Source organism: Neophocaena asiaeorientalis, unplaced genomic scaffold (assembly GCF_003031525.2).
Source record: "Neophocaena asiaeorientalis asiaeorientalis breed wild unplaced genomic scaffold, Neophocaena_asiaeorientalis_V1.1 scaffold275, whole genome shotgun sequence".
NCBI classification, from domain to species: domain Eukaryota; kingdom Metazoa; phylum Chordata; class Mammalia; order Artiodactyla; family Phocoenidae; genus Neophocaena; species Neophocaena asiaeorientalis.
Window position 1 is genome coordinate 4,487,334 of NW_020173679.1, and position 19,326 is coordinate 4,506,659.

General features: G+C 51.4%; 1 protein-coding gene across 1 annotated transcript in view; it reads right to left on the reverse strand.

The window, feature by feature from the left end:
- Window positions 1–388: 388 nt before the first annotated feature.
- Window positions 389–19,326, reverse strand: part of KAZN (kazrin, periplakin interacting protein) — a 1,100,080-nt gene continuing 1,081,142 nt past the window's right edge. Inside the window, exons 18-22 of the mRNA XM_024749822.1 lie at window positions 12,228–12,459; window positions 10,788–10,889; window positions 10,124–10,290; window positions 2,260–2,374; window positions 389–636 (exon numbers count right to left, since the gene is read on the reverse strand). Of these exons, the coding sequence (XP_024605590.1) occupies window positions 472–636; window positions 2,260–2,374; window positions 10,124–10,290; window positions 10,788–10,889; window positions 12,228–12,459 (781 nt within the window). The 3' untranslated portion in view covers window positions 389–471. The remainder of the gene's footprint in view (window positions 637–2,259; window positions 2,375–10,123; window positions 10,291–10,787; window positions 10,890–12,227; window positions 12,460–19,326) is intronic.

Sequence of the window (19,326 nt, forward strand, 5' to 3'; positions counted from 1 at the left end):
CCACGTGGTGACCGGTCAGCCTCCAGCTTTGCTAGCTCCTGGTGCTGTCACTGCCGGGCTCTGCGTGTCTGGCTGGAGTCCCACCTGTTCCTCCTGGGAGGGTGTTTTGGGGAACCCTGTACCTCCTTCCATCCTGGTGGCTCATTTCAAGGCTCCCGGGACCACTTGAACTGCTCAGTGGCTGAGTCTCTCCGAGGTAGAGCCTTGATGACAGAGGTGCTGGGCACCCTGACGGGCCCTCTGGGCCAGTCTCCCTCCAGTGAGCACGGAAGTCCACAGCCCGCTCAAGTCAGGCAGGCTGGGGCCCCCTCGTTCCCCAGGGTTCCCATCCGCAGTCACAGCAGTCTACTGGGATTTCCCGGGACTAGGGCAGCACCCTCAGGCCGAGATCACTATGTACAACAGCGACAGTCCCTGGCTGTCCTTCATCCCCAGGTCTCTCTGTGTTGGGTCTGGTGGAGCATCGGCTCCTTACACGTTGGTGACCTCCAGGCCATTGTAGCCCTCCAGACGGCACTGCTCGGGCCTGCCCTGGGAGTCATCATCTCCGCAATCTTCGTTTTGAAGAGAGCCATAGTCATCGTGGAAATCGGGGTCTTTGCTGCTGAAGCTCCTTCCTATCTTTCCCAGGGGCAGCTGAGAAGAGAGGAATGAGAACAAAGGACAGGAAGAAGAGAAAAAGAGAATTGAATGTTCTTGGATCTGGGAAATGTGGGGTCTCCAATTTCAATTGCTGTGTGACCTTACCTAGCCACTCTGTGTTCCTCCTATTAGTAATACTACTCCACTCCTCAGGGAGACTGAGAGGACTTCTGTGAGTTAACCTTAGGAGAGGGCTTTGTGTTCCCAGCTGGAAGGAACCCGTTTGTTACTGAGGGTGAGGGCAAATATAGTCTTTCTGATTATCTACCGAAGTCTCTCACCTTCCTCTTCAGCAGGAGGAGGGGGGGGTGAGAATGAGTGTGGGCGTGAGGTCTGACTGCATTCCCAGGTCAAGAAGAAGAAATATTCCAGCATTGCCTGGTGTGGCAGAAAGAGTGTGGGTTTTGGAGACTCACAAACTGGGGTTTGGATCCCTGCTCTGCCATTTCCCAGCTGTGTGACCTCGGACAAGTCACCTGTCCCCTCTGAGCCTCAGTTTTCTTAGCTACAAGATGGGTCTAATAATTCCTTTCTCCCAGAGTTGTTGCAAAGAGTAGAAATCCATCTGGGAAGCACACAGCAAGGTGCTGGGAGACAGTAGCTGTCATTATCAGACTCGGTGGCCCCTCAGTAAATAGTTCTCTCTTAGGGTAGTCACGGCAGTGCTTTGTGATTATTTATTGATTTGACCGCCTTTCTTTCTGGACCAGTGTGTTTCTCAACCTTTCTTTCAATACTGCCCCCCCTTAAAAGAAGACTTTTTAGACATTTTTTCCCTAATCACACTCCCACTATGAAATTTTCATGCCACGGGTATACTGTGCACTGTTTATGTGCCATGTGTATAGCTGTGCTTTATAAATAAAACGAGTAAGGTTTTTTGTGCCCTCCCTGAGCCGAACCAATTTTGACCCCTTCGGGGTGACAGCACCCCCAGTGGGAATGCACAGTCTAGACTGAGAGCATCTTAATGGTGAGGGTGGTCATTTATTCCTGTTTATCTCCCACACTCAGGACGTGCCTGGGATGCACTTAGTACCCAAAACTGTCCGCTGAATAAATGGAAGAATTTTGGTATCCGCTTCTGTCGTCTGCGTCTATACACCTCCGTTTAGGAATCTGTGTCACCCTGAGTCCACATGATCAGACCCAACTACACATGTTCTTATGCACCAGAGGCTCATCCGCTGCTCTTGGTCAGGCCGTTGGAGTTCAAAATCTAAGTCAGTGGCCGTTGGAGTTCAAAATCTAAGTCAGTGGCCCTTAGAGTTTAGGGGGTGTTGGAACCCTCTGGGCAGCCTTGCGGCATGCGGGGTTCCCCTTGCCCCCGAGGCCCTTGAGTCAGGAGGCCCCACGTGGGCCCCAGAATCTGTATGTTACGCATCCACCCAGGTGAGTCTGATGCAGGCAGGTGAGACCTGCACTTCGAGATACAGTGACAAAGACCCCACAAGGCTGAGTGTGTCTTAACCATCATGCAGGTCCCTTGAGGGTGGCTTCCAGGGCCTCTCTCCCAGCTGCACCTGTGACCTGGCCCATCGGCCCCCCTCCAGACGACACAAAGACCTTTCTTTCCCAGGCTGGGGGACCCCCAGGTAAACACGTGGAGCGACCTACCCGGCCAGCCTTGTACTTGATCCCACCGCTGTTCTCCTCCTTCCCCGCCCGGGTGATGCTGGAGGCCCTCCCCGGGGGCGTTCCGAATCGCTCAGCCTCCCGGATGCCTGTGGAGCTGAGGAGAGACCCAGTGCAAGTCAGCAGGGCTGCGGCAGCCGGGGGTGTGTGCCAGCTACTGCCACCCAGAGACACAGACACTCACTCACTCCAGGAACAGTGACCGCAGCTGCGGTGTACTGAGTATCTCCTACGCGCCACCACCGGGCCAAGCACTTTACAAACACAATCCTCAGAGCACACCTAGAGGCCAGGCTGCCATCTCTCGCTGCCGATGAGGAAAGGGGGCACAGAGAGATCAAGCGACCTGCCCAGGATCACACAGCTTGAAGCGGCACAGCCAAGATCTGAACCCTGGTCTCAGAGACCCCAAAGTCTCTCCTAAGCCCCCACTGTCCTGCAAACCCTGTCAGGAGAGGGGAGACTTGATAGGAGAAGCCCCCCATGTCAGCTCATTAGGTGTGACTGGAGAAACATCAAGAAAGTTTCCCCCACTCTGCATTGGGAATCTGGGTCCGCCACTTGACTTGTTACCCCCATCGCTCCCTTCCTTGTACAAAAGCATCAAAGGCTTCTGTTAGAACTGGACTTGGCAAACTACAGCCTGTGGGCCGAATGCAGCTAGCTGACTGATTTTGTAAATAAAGTTTTATTGGAACCCAGTCCCTTGGTTTGCACGTTGTCTATGGCTGCTTTCTTACTACTTGGACACAGACCACATGGCTCTCCAGCGCTAACATCTTCACTATCTGGCCTTGTATGGAAGAAGTTGGCCAGCCCCTGTGTTAGAATCTTAGTGCTGGTGCGTATGGAGTATGGAGTTGGGGCAAGAAACTGGTTCAGAACCAGGAGTTCCGAACTTCGTCCTCCCACCTGCCTTCCTTCTCTTTTAGATTTTGGGCAAACCAGTGTGTCTCTTGGACTCCCGTCTTTCTCTGCCTGCAGGGTTGGCCCCAGCATGGGCAGAGCCTTCTGTACCTTCCCTGTCAACCTCAGCAATCCCAAGACGCTGGTGTCCAGCATCTTCCTTGGAGCTTCAGTGGCACTGAAATCCTGGCTCGACTCTCCACTGGCTGCGTGACCTCGAGCATGTCACTTCATTTCTTGAAAGCTGGGTTTCTCTATCTGCCAGGTGGGGATCGTATTAGAGCCAACTTCACGAAGTGATCGTGAGGGTTAGTTAAAAAGTGCTTTGGAGCTTAGCTGGAATCCAGTAAATGGCTATAATGATAATGAGTCATATTAACAGTAAAAACTTATTACAGAGGAACTGGCTCTGGCTGACGGGCGGTCAGGAGGTGGCTCTACAGGAGCTGTGAGCCTCGGCTCAGGCCACCACGGAGGTGGACTCATGAAGAGAAATGAACCTTCTAATAGCTTTTGAGCGGCCTTAGAGAAGCTCTGCTTCTTTTGGGGCAAGTTCTGCAGAGGAAGTTCAAGGGAGGGGAGGGTGCTGGGCAGGGGACCGCACTGGCTGCTGGGTGGCAGGTGAAGGTGAGTTCTCAGGTCCCCCGGTGCCAGGGCATCCTCGTCACAGGGAGGCTCTTGCTCTGCGGTGGGTCAGGAACTGAGGTCTTCGTTGATGACCTCCCTCTCTCCTCCATCTGGGGATGAAATGCCCCGGGTCTAGTGGGGAAGCTGTCCTAAGTGCAGAAGCCATGAAAATCTAAACGCATGCAGCCAGCTATGTTTGCCGTCTTGTGGGAAGTGCATGAAACCCCCGAGTCACGGAACATCAGCTGTCTGATGAACTTGGGAGAACTCCAGAGCCCCTTCTTTTGTTTTTCACTGAAAAAGAGATGAAAGTCCAGAGGGGATGTGTGTCTCATCCAAGGATACACAAGACACACAGTGGCAGGGATAGAACTTGAACTTGGTTCTCTAGAAGCAAGATCTAGACCATGTTTTTCCCACCTTGGGGGCCAGAGGAGGAGACAGAATGTGGAGTGGGGTTAATATCAACATTTCTCTTATAAGGTCATTGGCGGATTAAATGAGAGGACACATATAAAATGCTGAGTAGGGGCTGGCATAGCATGAGGAGTTGCTGTGATCAACACAGGGGTTGAGGGGTACAGACCTGGCTTGAGTCCCTGCTCAACCATCCCCTAGCTGTGCCCTCATGTGAGCTGATTCCCTTGCTGGGCCTCGGTTTCCTCATCTGTACAATGGAGCCCAGTACGCAGTTCTGGTCTTAACAAACCATCCCCTGAGCAGAAAGTGCCTGCCTTTGTGGTGTAGACCGAGGAGCCCAGGGCAGCTCCTGCCACCACTGTGCCAAAGCACCTTCCCTTCTAGCTTTTTCCTCCATGGCTAAAACCGTACCGTTCCTCCTGCGGATTAAAAGTCACGAGAACGCCAATAGGCCGAGCGCAAGGTTACCGTCTTTGGAGACTTGAAATGGCTAATTGAATATTTCTACTTCCTTTGTCAGACCTTGAGGGAGTGGAATGTTGGAAGGATAAGTTTTAATGAGGGAAGTTTCTGGAAGATAGGGCATCTCTGTTGACTCATTTCCTGAGTCAATGTACAGGGTGTCCTGGGCCCTAAAAAGGCATGCGTGCAGGAAGGAAGGTGGCGGGGTGGGAATCAGCCTCTGTCAGCGGGGCTGGCCTGAGGGCTGAGTCTCACCCAATTAAATGAAGGTTTACGAGGGATGCTTTGGTGGAGCTGAGTGAAGTGGGGGAGGACAGAGTATTAACTGGCCGCCTACTGTGTTCCAGGCATGACGCCAGGTCCTTCCCCTGAGTCAGCTCCTTGAACCCTCCTGAAGCCCTGGGGAAGAGGAGTGATTGTCTGCATTTCAAGATGAGGGAACCGAGGCTCCAGTTTCTTGCTAAAACCACAGATGATGGAAGAGGAGCCAGAACTCAGCCCCCAAAGGCCCTGCTGTGCGTCCTCCTTACACAGGACCACGACTCCATGGACTACCCCGCCCCAGGGCCTGGTCTCTGGGCTCACAATTCAGTGATCCTTCGGGGGTGGGGTGAGGCAGAATACCATGAAACATCACCTTCTTGTGGGTGCCTGAAAATCTCAATGTGCCCCTTTCCCCACCTGGCTCAGGTGACCTGCCAGGGGGCCCAAGAATACTCCCCCTTGTCTGCTGCCTAGATCTCTCAGACATGGGTAGCCTGCCAGCCAAGGAGGTAGAGCTGTGACAAGGCCTCTTATTCTGTGTGCTCGAGGGTTGAGTCTATTTGAGCTCACAATGGAATTGCTCTTCCCTGCTGAAATGCTAATGAGAACAATGGAGCAAAGTGACAGCAAGGGGAGCCCCATGGAACCGACTCAAGAGGAAACTGCTTCACTGAGACGCTCCAGCATTCCTGGGAGGTCAGGGGACATGAACTGTCAGTTATCGCGGGCGCCTCTGGGTCAGGCTCCACGTTCACTTTGTCTCACTGTTTATACTTCGGGTTGGAGGCTCAAAGGTCCCCTGGGAAGGGCCTAGGGAGATAAGACCACTGCTGGACACAGTTCCCCTGTTGTTCTGGCCACTCTTTCTGCCCTTTAGGGAAGCAGCAGAGCACGATGCTTTGAATCCCAGCTCCTCAGCTTACCAGCTTATGGCCCCAGGCAAGATACGCAGCCTTGCTGTACCTCAGTTTTCTCATCTGTGAAATGGGGCTCACGCACCCACCCGTAGAAGGTGGCAACAACGTGCTAGGTTCTGAGCCTGGCCCGTGGCAGAGCTTAGCAAATGGTTATGGTAGCTTGATAACCCCACCTTATAACTGTGTCTGGAGGGGGAAGGAGGAGGGAAAGGAGGGAGATGCCGGCTGACTCTTGCATCCTTGGAAACAAAAAGGGGCACTTTGGGGCCATGGGTCACGAGGCCACAGGATGGGGAGGAGTATTTACAAGAGAGATGCAATGTTTGCCTGATACTTCCGAGGCCTAAAGGGGACTCTTCTCAGGCCTATCATTCAGAGAGAATCTAAATGAACTACAGGCTGAATCCGCCTTGTGCCTGACCCGCTGTTAGTGACAGGATACACCGTCCTTCAGGCAAGTGCTGGAGATGGTCACACATTTTCATTAAGGCTTTTTTTTTTTTTTGGCTCCTGTGATGCTTTGGAATGGCTTGGCCACTCCCTGCATCCTTTTGGTCCACTGATTTATTTCTCTGGATCTTTAACACACGGTCCTATGACAGAGTTGGTGCTAGACCGGGGTTTACCGGGAGAAGCAAGAAGTCAGTGTGTGTCAAAGCAGACATCACAAGATGACGTCAGAAAATGCCCCGCCTCAGTCCCTTTGGTCGTATGGTTGTCATGGCAATGAGAGGAGGCTGGAGAACATGATGTCATATTGGAACCTATAAACTCTTGGTAAATGTGCCTTTCCTAGAGTTGGGCTGCGTACTGATGTTCCCTGACTTCCTGGTCACGGGCCATTAATACATGGGGACTATAATCTCCCAAGATGCTCTGAGCTGACTGCCCCCCTGTGACTACAGGCATCACATCTACCGGGTGATGTGGGATCACAGATGTGATCAGGGGTCACGTCTCCTGGAGAGTGGAACCAGGTGCTCAAGCTTCCTGGTGTGGTGGAGGGTCACGGGAGTCCCTGCTGGTAGATTCCAGCACTGCCACGGACTCCCATCTAGTCTTGAGCAGGTCATAGCACCTCTCTGAAGCCTGTCACCTTATCCGTAAAAGGAGGCAACGATTCCTTCTCACTCAGCTTCCTTCACAGGGAGGAGGAGAAAATGAAACAAGGGATGTGACAGCACTTTGTTGACGATGACATATGATATCAGTGTGAAGGGCTGCTGTTATGACCATCACTCTGTTTCACCCGGCCTGGGATTCAGTCCCAGGGTTGGCTTCTCAAGTCTCTTTCGATGGTTCGGGATGTTTCCTCAAACTGGAATCTCTCCACCCAATCCAAGCATTCTGGGAGGACTCACCCCAAAAGACCTGCCTTGCCCTTTCTCTTTCTGGAAAGCTGAAATCAGCAACAGAGGAGGAAAAGGAGCGAGAAGGCAGTAGACAGGATGAGATACCTAGACCACTGCAGAGCTGTCCTGGGCAAAGCCTGAAGATCTTGGTTAATATAAACCCATCAGACCTTCCCAAGCATCTCACCACCTGCCTGGGGATCACTGTCTCCCTGGTGTTTGGCTTAGCTGGGGACTCTTGTACCAACAGCAGTGGGCTCTAAAATTCCTTAGAAATTCATGGAGTTCTGTCTTCCTCCAGCTAACTGAAAGTCTGATCCCCTGGCCCATGGCAGGGTCTCAGCAACGGGCCGCGAGGTTCCAAAATCCCACATCCCACGTGGAGACCTTGACTCATAAGCTATGACCAACATGTGGAAAAAAGCAGCATCAAGGGAAAAGGTCCTAACAGGGAGACAGGTCTGGGGTCTGGTACTGGCATTGCCTCTTGGTTCCCTGGCTGAGCAGCCTCAGATTCCTCAGAGGTAAAATGAGGAGCCTGGACTGAGTTCATTTCCTTCTTCCTTGTCCTGACATCAGGAGGACTGCTTTCACCTGGTTCCTGAAGGAGTCTCTGACCTCCCAACGACCTAAGAACCCACGCTATTTGTGCCCCGTTGAAACATCCCTAGTGCTCACCCACTAATCCTAGACAGTCGTCAACATACCTCCCACCTCATGGGGGGGGCGGTCAAGGGTTTAATCAGTCACACAAATGTTATTCACACTGGCTAATGTTTAGCTAGAGCTGCCCCTCCAGGGCTCGGAAGATCTTAAGACTGTTACAGATCACATGGCTCCAGAAGGGAGGTAAAGGAAGGTGGAAAATTCTGAGAAGAAAAGCCTTTTTCCTGCACCTGTTGATTCATGGCTCATGGAATAGGGTTCTTGTCAAAACCACCTCAGCATGCATAAAATGCATGAAAATGTAGATTCCCGGGCTCTGCCAGCAAATTCTGGTCCTGTAGGTCTGAGTTGGGGATGAGGTATCCGCAGTTCCAAGAGCACCGATGACTCTGTTGCAGGGTCTATGAGAACTGCTTGGGTGTCAGCCTGCCAACGGGGGAGGGCAGTCCAGGGCACCTGGACCCTGCGAAAGATGCACAATTTTCTCCCACCTGCATAACGTGGGGTGTGGCTCAGCTGTTCCCTGAGGCCCCATATAGTTTGGGGGTTGAGCACTCAGGCCTGATGCAGAGAGCCTCAGGTTCAAATCTGGCACCTGTTAACAAAATGAGCTGACCTTTAGCTAGACTGACCAAGAGTTAAAAAGCGTGATGACTCAAATTAGTAAAACTAGGAATGAAAGAGGGGATAAATCTACATAAATAAGAGGGATTACAAGGAAATGATTATATGATCAATTGTATGTTAACAGAATAGCTAACTTAGATGAAATGGACACATTCTTAGAAAGATATAAACTATACACACTATTATACATAAAATAGATAACCAACAAGGGCCTACTGTATAGCACAGGGAACTCTACTCAATATTTTATAATAATCTATAAGGGAAAAGAGGCTGAAAAAGAACGAACATATATATATAGCTAGATATAGATATAGATATACACACACACATATATATGTGTATATATGTATAGAAATGAATCGCTGTGGTGTACACCTGAAACTAACTCGATATTGTAAATCAAGTATACTGCAATGAAAAAATTGTTTTAAAAAGTAAGAACCTAAAAAAAGATATAAACTACTGAAACTGACTCAAGAAGAAACAGAAAATCTAAATAGACCCACAATGAGTAAAGAGTTTGGATTAGTAATAATAATAACTAATGATAAACTTCCCACAAAGAAAAGCCCAGGCCCAGATGGCTTCACTGGTGAATTCTACCCAATGTTTAAAGAATAATGAACAGCAATCCTTCACAAACTCTTCCCAAAAACAGAAGATGAGGGAAAACTTCCCAACTCATTCTATGAGGCCAATTTTACTCTGATACCAAAACCAGACAAAACTATCACAAGAAAAGAAAACTACAGACCAATATCCCTTGTAAATACTGATGCAAAATTCCTCAACAAAATACTAGCAAACCTAATCCAGCAACATATAAAAAGATTATACACCATGACCAACTGGGATTTATCCTAGGAATGCAAGGTTGGTTCAACATCTGAAAATCAATCACATAATACATCACATTAATAGAATAAAGGACAAATCCGGGCTCTGCCATTTACTAGCCGTTTGACCTTGGCTCCTTCAAACAATTTTCTCCATCTATAAAGGAGGGACAGTGAAACTAATTTCTGAGCATCGTCATGTGGATAGAATTAGTGCCCATGGCATGTGCTCATAAATGGTCATCTAACCCTAACCACAATCATTGTTAAAGGAGAGAGTGCATTGGGAGTTCATCCGTTCACGTGTTTATCCTCCGGCCACTTTTCAGATGAGGAGCCTGGGGTAGGTGGGCCGACATGGTCTGCTCACCTAGATGGTAAAAACCACTAAGACACCCATCCCTGTCTCCAAACCTCCGTCCCCATAGTCAGCCCTGCCTGGAACAGCCATCTCAACCTCTTAGGCCAGTGCGAATCCTCCCCAGCTCAAACCCCACCCTCACATGGCCTTCCTCATACACGCTGGTCACTCTCCCTTCTCTAAATGCCCGTTTTAACCACACACTTTATTCAAAACCTGACTGCTCCTCTATCTCTTTCTACTCTATGACGTTCAGGCCAAAGCACTGCACTTCTCTGAGCCTCAGTTTCTGGATCTGCCAAAGGAGACCGCTGTGTAGCAAAGGTACAGGTGGGATCCAGGAAGGATGGGCCAGGACCATCTGCTTCCAAAAGCTGCGAGCTGCAGCCAGCAGCCCACACTCACTTGGCCGGGTGGAAGATGGCACTCATCTCCTCCGCCAGGTGCCTCCGGAGAATGTGCTTCCCGCTGGGGATGCCCAGGGCCGTGGCCATGGCCTCAGCGTTGAACGTGGGTTCCAGCACCAGCACGGCACCGTGGACACCACTGTTGGTCAGGTTGTCTGCGTACTCCTGAGGGCAAGACACGAGGCCGGTGAGCCACCCTGCTGGCCTGAGGGGGCCCCACCTCCACTGGGGTTATGCCCCCAACAGCCAGGGCTTGACCTCCGGGGACCAGTTCATTTAATACTGAGAGGGAACCCCACCCCACTCTTTTAGGGCCATGAGAGCAGCGACTGGACTCTTTTGTCAGTGACATACCCAGACCGAGGCAGGCAGCCCATAAATGCTTGTTGAGAGAGAAGATGGGTGTGGATTCAATCCCACCCTGGCTTCAAAGAGCGAGAATGGCTCAGCATTCCCTCCCGCCCCATGAGATGGGGGTGCTGCTGGGGGGATGGCAGGAGTGGGGAATAGTTCCCTCCTCTTGAGGGACAGGAAGCAGGTTATTCTTGCCAGCCTGGGCGACGATGCCTCAGCCCACGCAAAAATGGAGATTGATTTGCACACACACAGACGTGCATGGGATTTGCCCAAGAGTCACCCCCAGCCCCGCCATCTCCCCTCACCTTCAGGTCAATATCTCGCACCCACTTGAGCACCCGCTGGTTGGTCCACACCACGGGGTCTATGTTCTGCGTCTCGCAGCGAGCCCGGCGCTCCTGGAGGGCCTGTTGGGGTGGGGAGGGTGGGTCAGCCGGGGGGATGAGGGTCCACGGTGCTGGCAGGGACCTCAGCATGCTGATGTGAGGCTCCTGGCCAGGCCATCCACGGCTGCTCTGGCCACGTCGATCCTTTCATTCTGGAAAATGGGGAGAAGCCCACTTCCGGGGTGAAGGAGCCTGGAGGCAGAGCTGCCTGCATCTGGAGGCTGGGGCTGCCTGGGACCCACGGCGGCTGCCTGGTTGTGCATCCCAGCCCCCTGCTCACCTGACTTGGAGCAGGTGCTCGATGCGTGTTTGTGGAGGGACGTCCCCAGATGAGGCCACCCATTTCCACACTTCACCGTCATGATCGGCCCACTCGTCACCTCCTGTACCAGACTGGGGCTCCTGGGGGCAGGGCCCGTGCCCTCATCACTTCCTGTGCCCAGGGCTCTGCGTTGGGTGTTTGAGAAGGCCATGAAGACCCCTCTTCTGTCCCTCTCCTCCCACCCCTGAATTGCTTGTACTCTGACGGTGCTCTAAGAAAAGTAAGCCCTCTGCACTCAGCCCCACAGACCCCAGCAACCTGGGGCCCCTCCCTCGGGGGACTATCTGGGGAGAGTTGCCGGTAGGCCTTGGAGGAGCTGAAGTAGATGCCCTGGGCTCTCTGGCTTGGCAGCACTCAGAACAAGGGGGCACTCAGAGTCCAAACTCTATATGCCCCACAGTCCCCCAGCTACCTGTTTGCACTCCCGTTCACCCTCCCACCTCAAACCCAGCATGGGAACCACACAGGACTCTCAGATCTTCTGCTGTCACAGATCTGTCCTCTGGGCCTTAGTCTATGCTGTTTCCTCTCTGGGCTGCTTTCCCCTCATACCTTCTATTGACTGATCCCTGAAATTCCTCCTTCAGGTCTTACTTTAGGTGTCACTACCTCTGGGAGGGCTTCTCTGATCCCTCTGGAAGCTTCTCCTTGGGGTTTTCAGAAAACCCTGGGCTTCTCTCATTGGGACAACCTTCCACGATGTTGTGAGCACAAGCTTCTTTGTGGTTTCCCCTGATAAGCAGTGAGTCCTGGAGGATGAGTGTTTCCCGTTTCCCCTGAATTGAGCACAGGGTCTGGCCCATCCCCAATAGGCAATTGTTTAAAGGAGGGAGGGAGAGAGGAAGGGATGGATGGGTGGATGGACGGATGGACAGGTAGAAGGATGGATGGACGGGTGGATGGACGGATGGACAGGTAGAAGGATGGATGGACGGATCGATAGACGGGTGGGCAGGTGGCAGGTCGTTGGATGGACAGACAGTGGATGCGGAGAGGAAAGCAGGGCTGTGGAAGGTGCCCCCCACCCCGCTTCTCACCTCCCTGCTGAAGTTCACTTGGTACAGCAGCTCGATTCCCAGAAGGATGCTGATCTGGTGGAACTTCTTGGACACGTTCAGGTGCTTCTCCAGGTCCCGCTTCATCAGGGAGTTCAGCATCCGCCCATCGACCAGGTGGTTTTGGAAGGCCTGGGAGTACTGGGACAGGCCGATGTCATTCAGCCAGGCCTTGGCCACCCAGTGATGGTCCAGGTCAGCGGCTTTGGACAGGCTGGTGGGGAGAGACACAGCCGGAGAGAGGGGTGGGTGGGGAAAGGTGGCAGAAACAGAGGGACAGGGAGAAATGGGGCAGAGATGAGCAGAGATGGAGGATGAGAAGCCAAACAATGGCGGGGAGGGGACACAGACATAGAAATGAACAGGGATGGAGTGGAGAGACAGATAGGAAGAAAGACAGAGGGCAGAGGTGGGGAGAGGTGGATGGAGGGAGAGGAAGAAAGACGAGGGCAGAGGTGGGGAGAGGTGGATGGAGGGGAGAGAGAGGAGACAGGGAGAGACCCAGGGAGAGGGGCACAGAGACATAGGAGAGAGACACAGACACAGAGGAGACAGAGAAATAGAGAGAGAGGCAGACAGACACAGAGAGACAGAGACAGAGGGAAAGACAGAAACAGAGAGCAAGCCCCAGAGAACACAAAAGGGATCAGCAGACAGGCAGAGGGAACAAGAAGAGAAGAGACCACGTTCAGACACACTGAGAGTGGAAAGGGACACTGACAGAGCCGCAGGGACGAATGCAGCAGTAAGCAGCACCTCTGGGGACCCCGGCACCCCACCCCCTCACCCAGAGTCACACAGCGGCACGTCTTGGAATCAGAAAGAAACCCCACGTTTTGCTTATTCCAAGTCCTCTCTCCTCACCGCCGTATCTCAGATTTTCTGTATCCCACCCAGAACTTCACCCAGTGCCACGCGCATGCGCACATAGTAGGCGAACAACGAATACGTCTCAAAAGGGTAAGTGTGGTCCCCTCAGATGTCATTCCCCTGCTCGCCACAGGGTGACAGTCTCGCAGAATGAATGAGGACGGCGCCTCGCACCTGCGGAGGAACTTTGAGAAACGACCGGAGGTGATGCCGGGTAGGGAGCTGCATTGCTGAAGTGGGAGCCTCGGGGGACCGACCACAAAGGGATCCTGATGCGAAAGAGAAAAAATGGGCTTACGAAGTGACGCCGCCCTCCTCCCCAGGCCTGGGATCTGGACCGGCAGAGGGAGCACCCCTCACCCACTCCCCAGCTGGGGTGGGATGGAGGCTGTGAGTAGAGCACCCTACCGGCCAAGCTGGAGACCTGGGTGGGGTTTTCAACCTCACCTGACTCCGCTTCCTCCTTTCTACTCTCCACCACTCACTCTACGCACCGTCGTCTCCCCCCGGACTTCACCTTCTAACTGGTCTCCCTGCCTCTGGGGCCCCTCCAGGTCCTTCCCTAGGATGGAGATAGCGGATCACGCCCCGCCCCTCCCCTCCTGCTGGTGTCCTCGATGGCTCCTCGTTTCCTGTTTATTGAGCAGCTACTTAGCTCCGTGCCGGGTAGATGCGGCCTGACAATGGGCACATCTCCCATCTTCACCCCTTCCCTTCACCACCCCTACACTCTCCCGTCTGGGGCTGACCTCCATTTCCAGGGCTCTGGATCACATCTGTTTTAACAGGGACTTGCAAGTTCACATCTCTCCTCACTCGCCTCTTCTGAGCCCCGGATTCTAACCAGCTGCCCTCTTGACATCTCCTCCTGGCACGGGCATCTCAAATTTAACAGGCTCCAAATGAAATGCCGGTCCTCTCTCCCATCTCCCCATCCTCACTTGCCCCGCCTCTCCCCTCCCCCACTCTGTCCATCTATCAATCACTCTGGTCAGTGTGTCCGTCCCCTTGTCTCCTTTTCTGGGGTCAAGCCATGGCCACCTCTGGCATAGATTTCTGCAGCTGTCTCCTGACTGCCCCCACCCCACCCCCTTGCCCCTTCTAATCCGCTTTCCCCGTGGCTGCCAGATGGCAGCTTTTAAATACATCCATCAGATCATGTCACTCTTCTACTTAAAACCCCCTCTTAGAGGAATCTTCAGTGCGTAAAGAAGCCAATCTGAAAAGGCTACAGACTGTATGATTTCAACTATATGACATCCTGGAAAAGGCAAAACTACGCGGAGACAGCAAAAAGACCAGTGGTTTCCAGGGTTTGGAGGAGAGGGAGGGGTGAAAAGGTAGAGCACAGAGGATTTTTAGGGCGGTGAAACTATTCAGTATGGTACTGTAATGATGGATGCACTCCATTATATGTTTGTCCAAATCCATAGAATGTACAGCACCAAGAGTGAACCCTAATGTAAACTACGGACTTTGGGTGACAATGATGTGTCAGTGTAGGTTCAACTGAAACAAATATTCCATCTAGAGGGCGATGTTGATAATGGGAGGCAATGCACCTGTGAGGGCAGGCGGTTTATGGGAAATCTCTGTAGCTTCTCCTCAGTTTTGCTGTGAAACTAAAACTGCTCTAAAAAAATAGTCTTTAAAAATGAGGGAGGAAACAGAGACTTTTTTAAACAAGCAAAATTGAAAGAATTCATCATCAGAGGAATGAACTACAAGAAATGTAAAAGGAATTTCTTCGAGAGGAAAGAAAATAATAACCACATGGAAATTTGGACTACACAAAAGAATAAAGAGAACTCCTAAAACTCAACAAACCAAACAACCCGATTCAGAAATAGGCAAAGGACTTGAATAAACATTTCTCCAAAGAAGACATAAGAATGGCTAATAGGCATAGCACAGGGAGATCAGCTCGGTGCTTTGTGACCGCCTGGAGGGGTGGGATAGGGAGGGTGGGATAGGGAGGGTGGGAGGCAGGGAGATGCAAGAGGGAAGAGATATGGGAACATATGTACATGTATAACTGATTCACTTTGTTATAAAGCAGAAACTAACACACCATTGTAAAGCAATTATACCCCAATAAAGATGTTAAAAAAATAAATAAATTAAAAAAAAAAAAAAGAATGGCTAATAGGCCCATGAAAAGATGCTCAATATCACGAATCGTGAGGGAAATGCAAATCAAAACTGTGATAAAATACCACTCCATGCCCATTAGGATGGCTACTATCAAAAAACCCAGAAAACAAGTGTTGGCAAGGAGGTGGAGAAATTGCAACCCTTGTGCACTGTTGGTGAGGATGTACAATGGTATAGCTGCTGTGGAAAACAGTAGGACTGTTCCTCAGAAGATGAAAAATAGAATGATCGTATCATGCGGCAATTCCACTTCCGAACATATATCCCAAAGTACTGAAATCAGGGTCTTGAAGAGATATTTGTACATCCAGGTTCATTGCAGCAATATTCACAAGCGCTAAAATGTAGAAACAACCCAAGTGTCCATTGATGGAGGAACAGATAAGCAAAAGGGGCTACATACATAAAAGGGAATATTTTTCAGCCTTAAAAAGGAAGGAAATTCTCTCATCTGCTACAACATGGATGAATCTTGAGGACATTATGCTAAGTGAAATAAGCCAGTCACAAAAAGACAAATACTCTGTGATTCCACTTATATGAGGAACTTAGGGTAGTCAGATTCCTAGAGAAAGTAGAATGGTGGTTGCAGGTATCCTGGGGGGAGGGGAGAATGGAGAGTTAGTGTTGATGGGTACAGTTTCAGTTTTACAAGATGAAAAAAGTGATTGGAAGGGGGCTTCCCTGGTGGCGCAGTGGTTGAGAGTCCGCCTGCCGATGCAGGGGACGCGGGTTCGTGCCCCGGTCCGGGAAGATCCCACGTGCCGCGGAGCGGCTGGGCCCGTGAGCCATGGCCGCTGAGCCTGCGCGTCCGGAGCCTGTGCTCTGCAACGGGAGAGGCCACAACAGTGAGAGGCCCGCGTAACGCAAAAAAAAGAAAAAGATAAAAGAAAAAAAAGAGTTACTGGGAGGGATGGTGGTGATGGTTGCACGACAATGTGAATATATTTAATGCCACTGAACTGGACACTTAAACATGGTTAAGATGGTAAATTTTGTGTATTTTACCACAATAAAAAATTTTTTTAAAAAGATGATTGGAAATGGTAAATAATCTCGGTAAATATTTTCCTCATTTGCTAATCTCCTTAAAAGATAATGGCCAGTTTAAAAGAAAAATAATAACCATGTATTATGGAGGATATACATATATATATGTATATATAGAGACATAGTACAAAGGAAGGAGGAAAAAGCATGTTACATTACACACAAAGTTGTATAATATTATTTGAAGATAGTGTTAAGCTTTCTGTGTATTGTAAACTATAGAGCAATAATTAAAAATAACACAAAAAAGTATAGCTCATAAGCCAGGAGTGGGAACACAATAAAAAGCCAGTAAAAGAGGGAAAAAAGAACAGAGCAGATCTGAATAAAATAAAACAAAGAAACTCTCCTGTGGCGCCCCTTTGCAGGGATAAAATCTGAAATCGGAAGTCCTTGGGGTGACCTCACAGGTCCGGGCTCCCCCTCCCACTGGGCTTGGGCTGGAAGCACTTCGGGGATGCCCTGAGGTTTTTGCTCCTCGGGTGGGGGTCCCGGCCTCGCCCAGCACCCATTTCCTTCCAGCCCTGCCCAGGTTCTCCCCTCCCCGCCCAGGTGTCAGCTCCCACCTTGCAGAGGCTGCCTCTGACTGTGCTGTCTGAACTTGCCCCCTGACCTGCTGCTCTGCCTCTAGCAATTCCCTTCACAGCACCGATCGCACAGGAACTTAACAAATGAATTATCTGAGCCCAGGGACTGTGGTCTCTAGGCTCTGAGTCAGCCTAGTGCCGAATGCGTAGCAGACATATCATGGGAAGGACTGAGGGCAGAAAGGTGGGCTCCCGGCTTCGCTGCCCTCCTCCCGCCCCTCGGCCACCCAGAACCATTGGGTCTGCCCCCAAGGGCTAGGGCCTCCCGGCCTCCTGGGCTGTTCTCCACCCTACCCTCTTCACCTGCTTAACTCCTGCAAGACTCTGTTGAGATATGGCTCTCCCCAAAGCCTTCCAGGACCCCTGTGCTATGTCAAGACCCTCCTTGTGTCCAGAGCCTCTTCAGAGTCCTCGCATTTGTCACACTGGGTAATTGCTGCTCGTCTGGCCAGCTGTCCACTGGACCATCAGCTCCTGGAGGGCAGGAACGGGTGTGGCGTGTCTACGAATGCCCAGGCTCCCCACCTGGCTCAGAGCTAATGCCCAACAGCTTCTGGTTTAGAGTCCAGTGCAAGGAAGACAGGGCAAGGCTGGGCGAGGGGGGCACCGGCTCCAGGCTTCCCAGAGGCTGCCCAGCACCCAGCTCCTGAGCTGGAACCTTCTGGCCCAAGACAAGCTCCCATCTGGGATGAGAAGGTGCCTGGGTGACCCGCTCCAGCCTCGTCACTTCAGATGGACTCTTCCCAGGCCCAGCCGTCGTTGCTCTCTTCCCTGGGAAAGGGGCTGAAGCTCACGGTCTCTGAATCAGATGCTGTTGGGCCTTTGATGGAGACCAGAAGACTTCTTTCCCATCTGAAGGAAGGGTCTGCTCAGCGAATCAATGGTGCAACCAGACGTGGGGTGTGGGGTGGGAGGGGGCCCATTTATAATCAGCAGTATCCCTCTGCATGCTGATAATTAATGCACTCCTGCCCTTCCAAATGGTTCTCTTTCCATTAAAGTTGTCCCCATGGGGCCTCAGCTTGGCAACACTTTCCCAGCTGTTGGTGTGAGCCACCGTAAGCGCCGAAGGTGAATAAAACAGAATGATTTTAAAAGTAATTCAAACATTTTATAAAATTTGACACTGCGCCCTCCACAAACTGGGACCAAATTGGATCCTGAAATCCGAGTTTGGGCACAGAATTTCAATGTCATCTGGGTCGTTATTCAGCACAGAAAACATGAGGCCACTCTAGCTCCATCAGCCTTAGATGAAAGACCTTGTGCCTCTGTACCTCGGTTTCCTCTTCTGTAAAATGGGGCTACTCCTACTTGCCTCCTGGGCTAAAAGTGATAAGAGAAGGTAAAGTCCTTAGCACAGGGTCTGGGATGCCTTCAGTGTTCCAGAAATAATAGTAGCAGGAGCTACATCGTCGATGTGTTGAACACAAAGGCAACTTGGGAGAGTGGAAAGGGGATTGACTTTGAAGTCAGATCTTTTGTAGTGTGACTCTGTGTCTATTATTTCTCTGGCCTCACTTTCTCCACCTTTAAAATGGGGGTAAGAATGTCTATCCTGCCCTGATGTTGTGATGGTCAAATAAAATCATGTCCATAACGTGAAGGACAGGTTGTCAGGGTTGGCAGATTTTGTTGTCAGGATTTTAGAAGTAAGGGGAGCCAGGCCCAGAGAAGGCAATGTCATGCCCAGAGTCACACAGGATGTATTCTCAAAGATGACCTCACTGGGGTTCTTACCCTAGAGTTCACAGCCCCCTCAAAGTTCCACAGGTGGGTCAGAGAGTCCCAGAATGCAAAGTTGTGAAGTTTTGTGTATTCTGGGGCAAGTTTCGGAAGCTCTTATTAGATTCTCAAAGGGGCCATGATCTCGCACGGTTAAAGAGCCACTATCCTGATTTAACCCCTTTTACTTCACAGGTGGAGAAACCAAGTCCCACAGAGGGCAAGGTCACAGGCCAGGATTCCTTAGGGAATGGAGCCGTCCCTGCTCTAGGAGGCCCTGGGTGTCTAATGCTCAGGCCGTGGTTTTGGAAACAGTCCTGCTTATGGCTCTCATAAGTTTTCAAAATCCGTTCACATCTGGCTGCTGAGTTGAATCCATCCCTTTCCAGGCGCTACGAGGTTCTGAAGGGTCTGCTGAATTTGGGGGGAACTTGGGCAGCGATCCCACATTTTTGAGAGGTGAGGTGGACAGCCCCACCCTGTTCAAGTGACCGTGATCATGTTGGGAATGGGAGGGGTTGGGAGGCGTTTCTAGCCTGGATGGCCCAGGATGGTGAGCTTTGGGGGATTGGGGGAAGGCACTGGGTAGGGGTGGGTGGTGAGTGTGAGGTGCTTGTGGGACCCCCAGGAGGGGAAGCTCAGCTGGGTTGCAAGCCCCTGCCCTGCTCTCCCGTGTCCCCAACTCTCCACCCCTC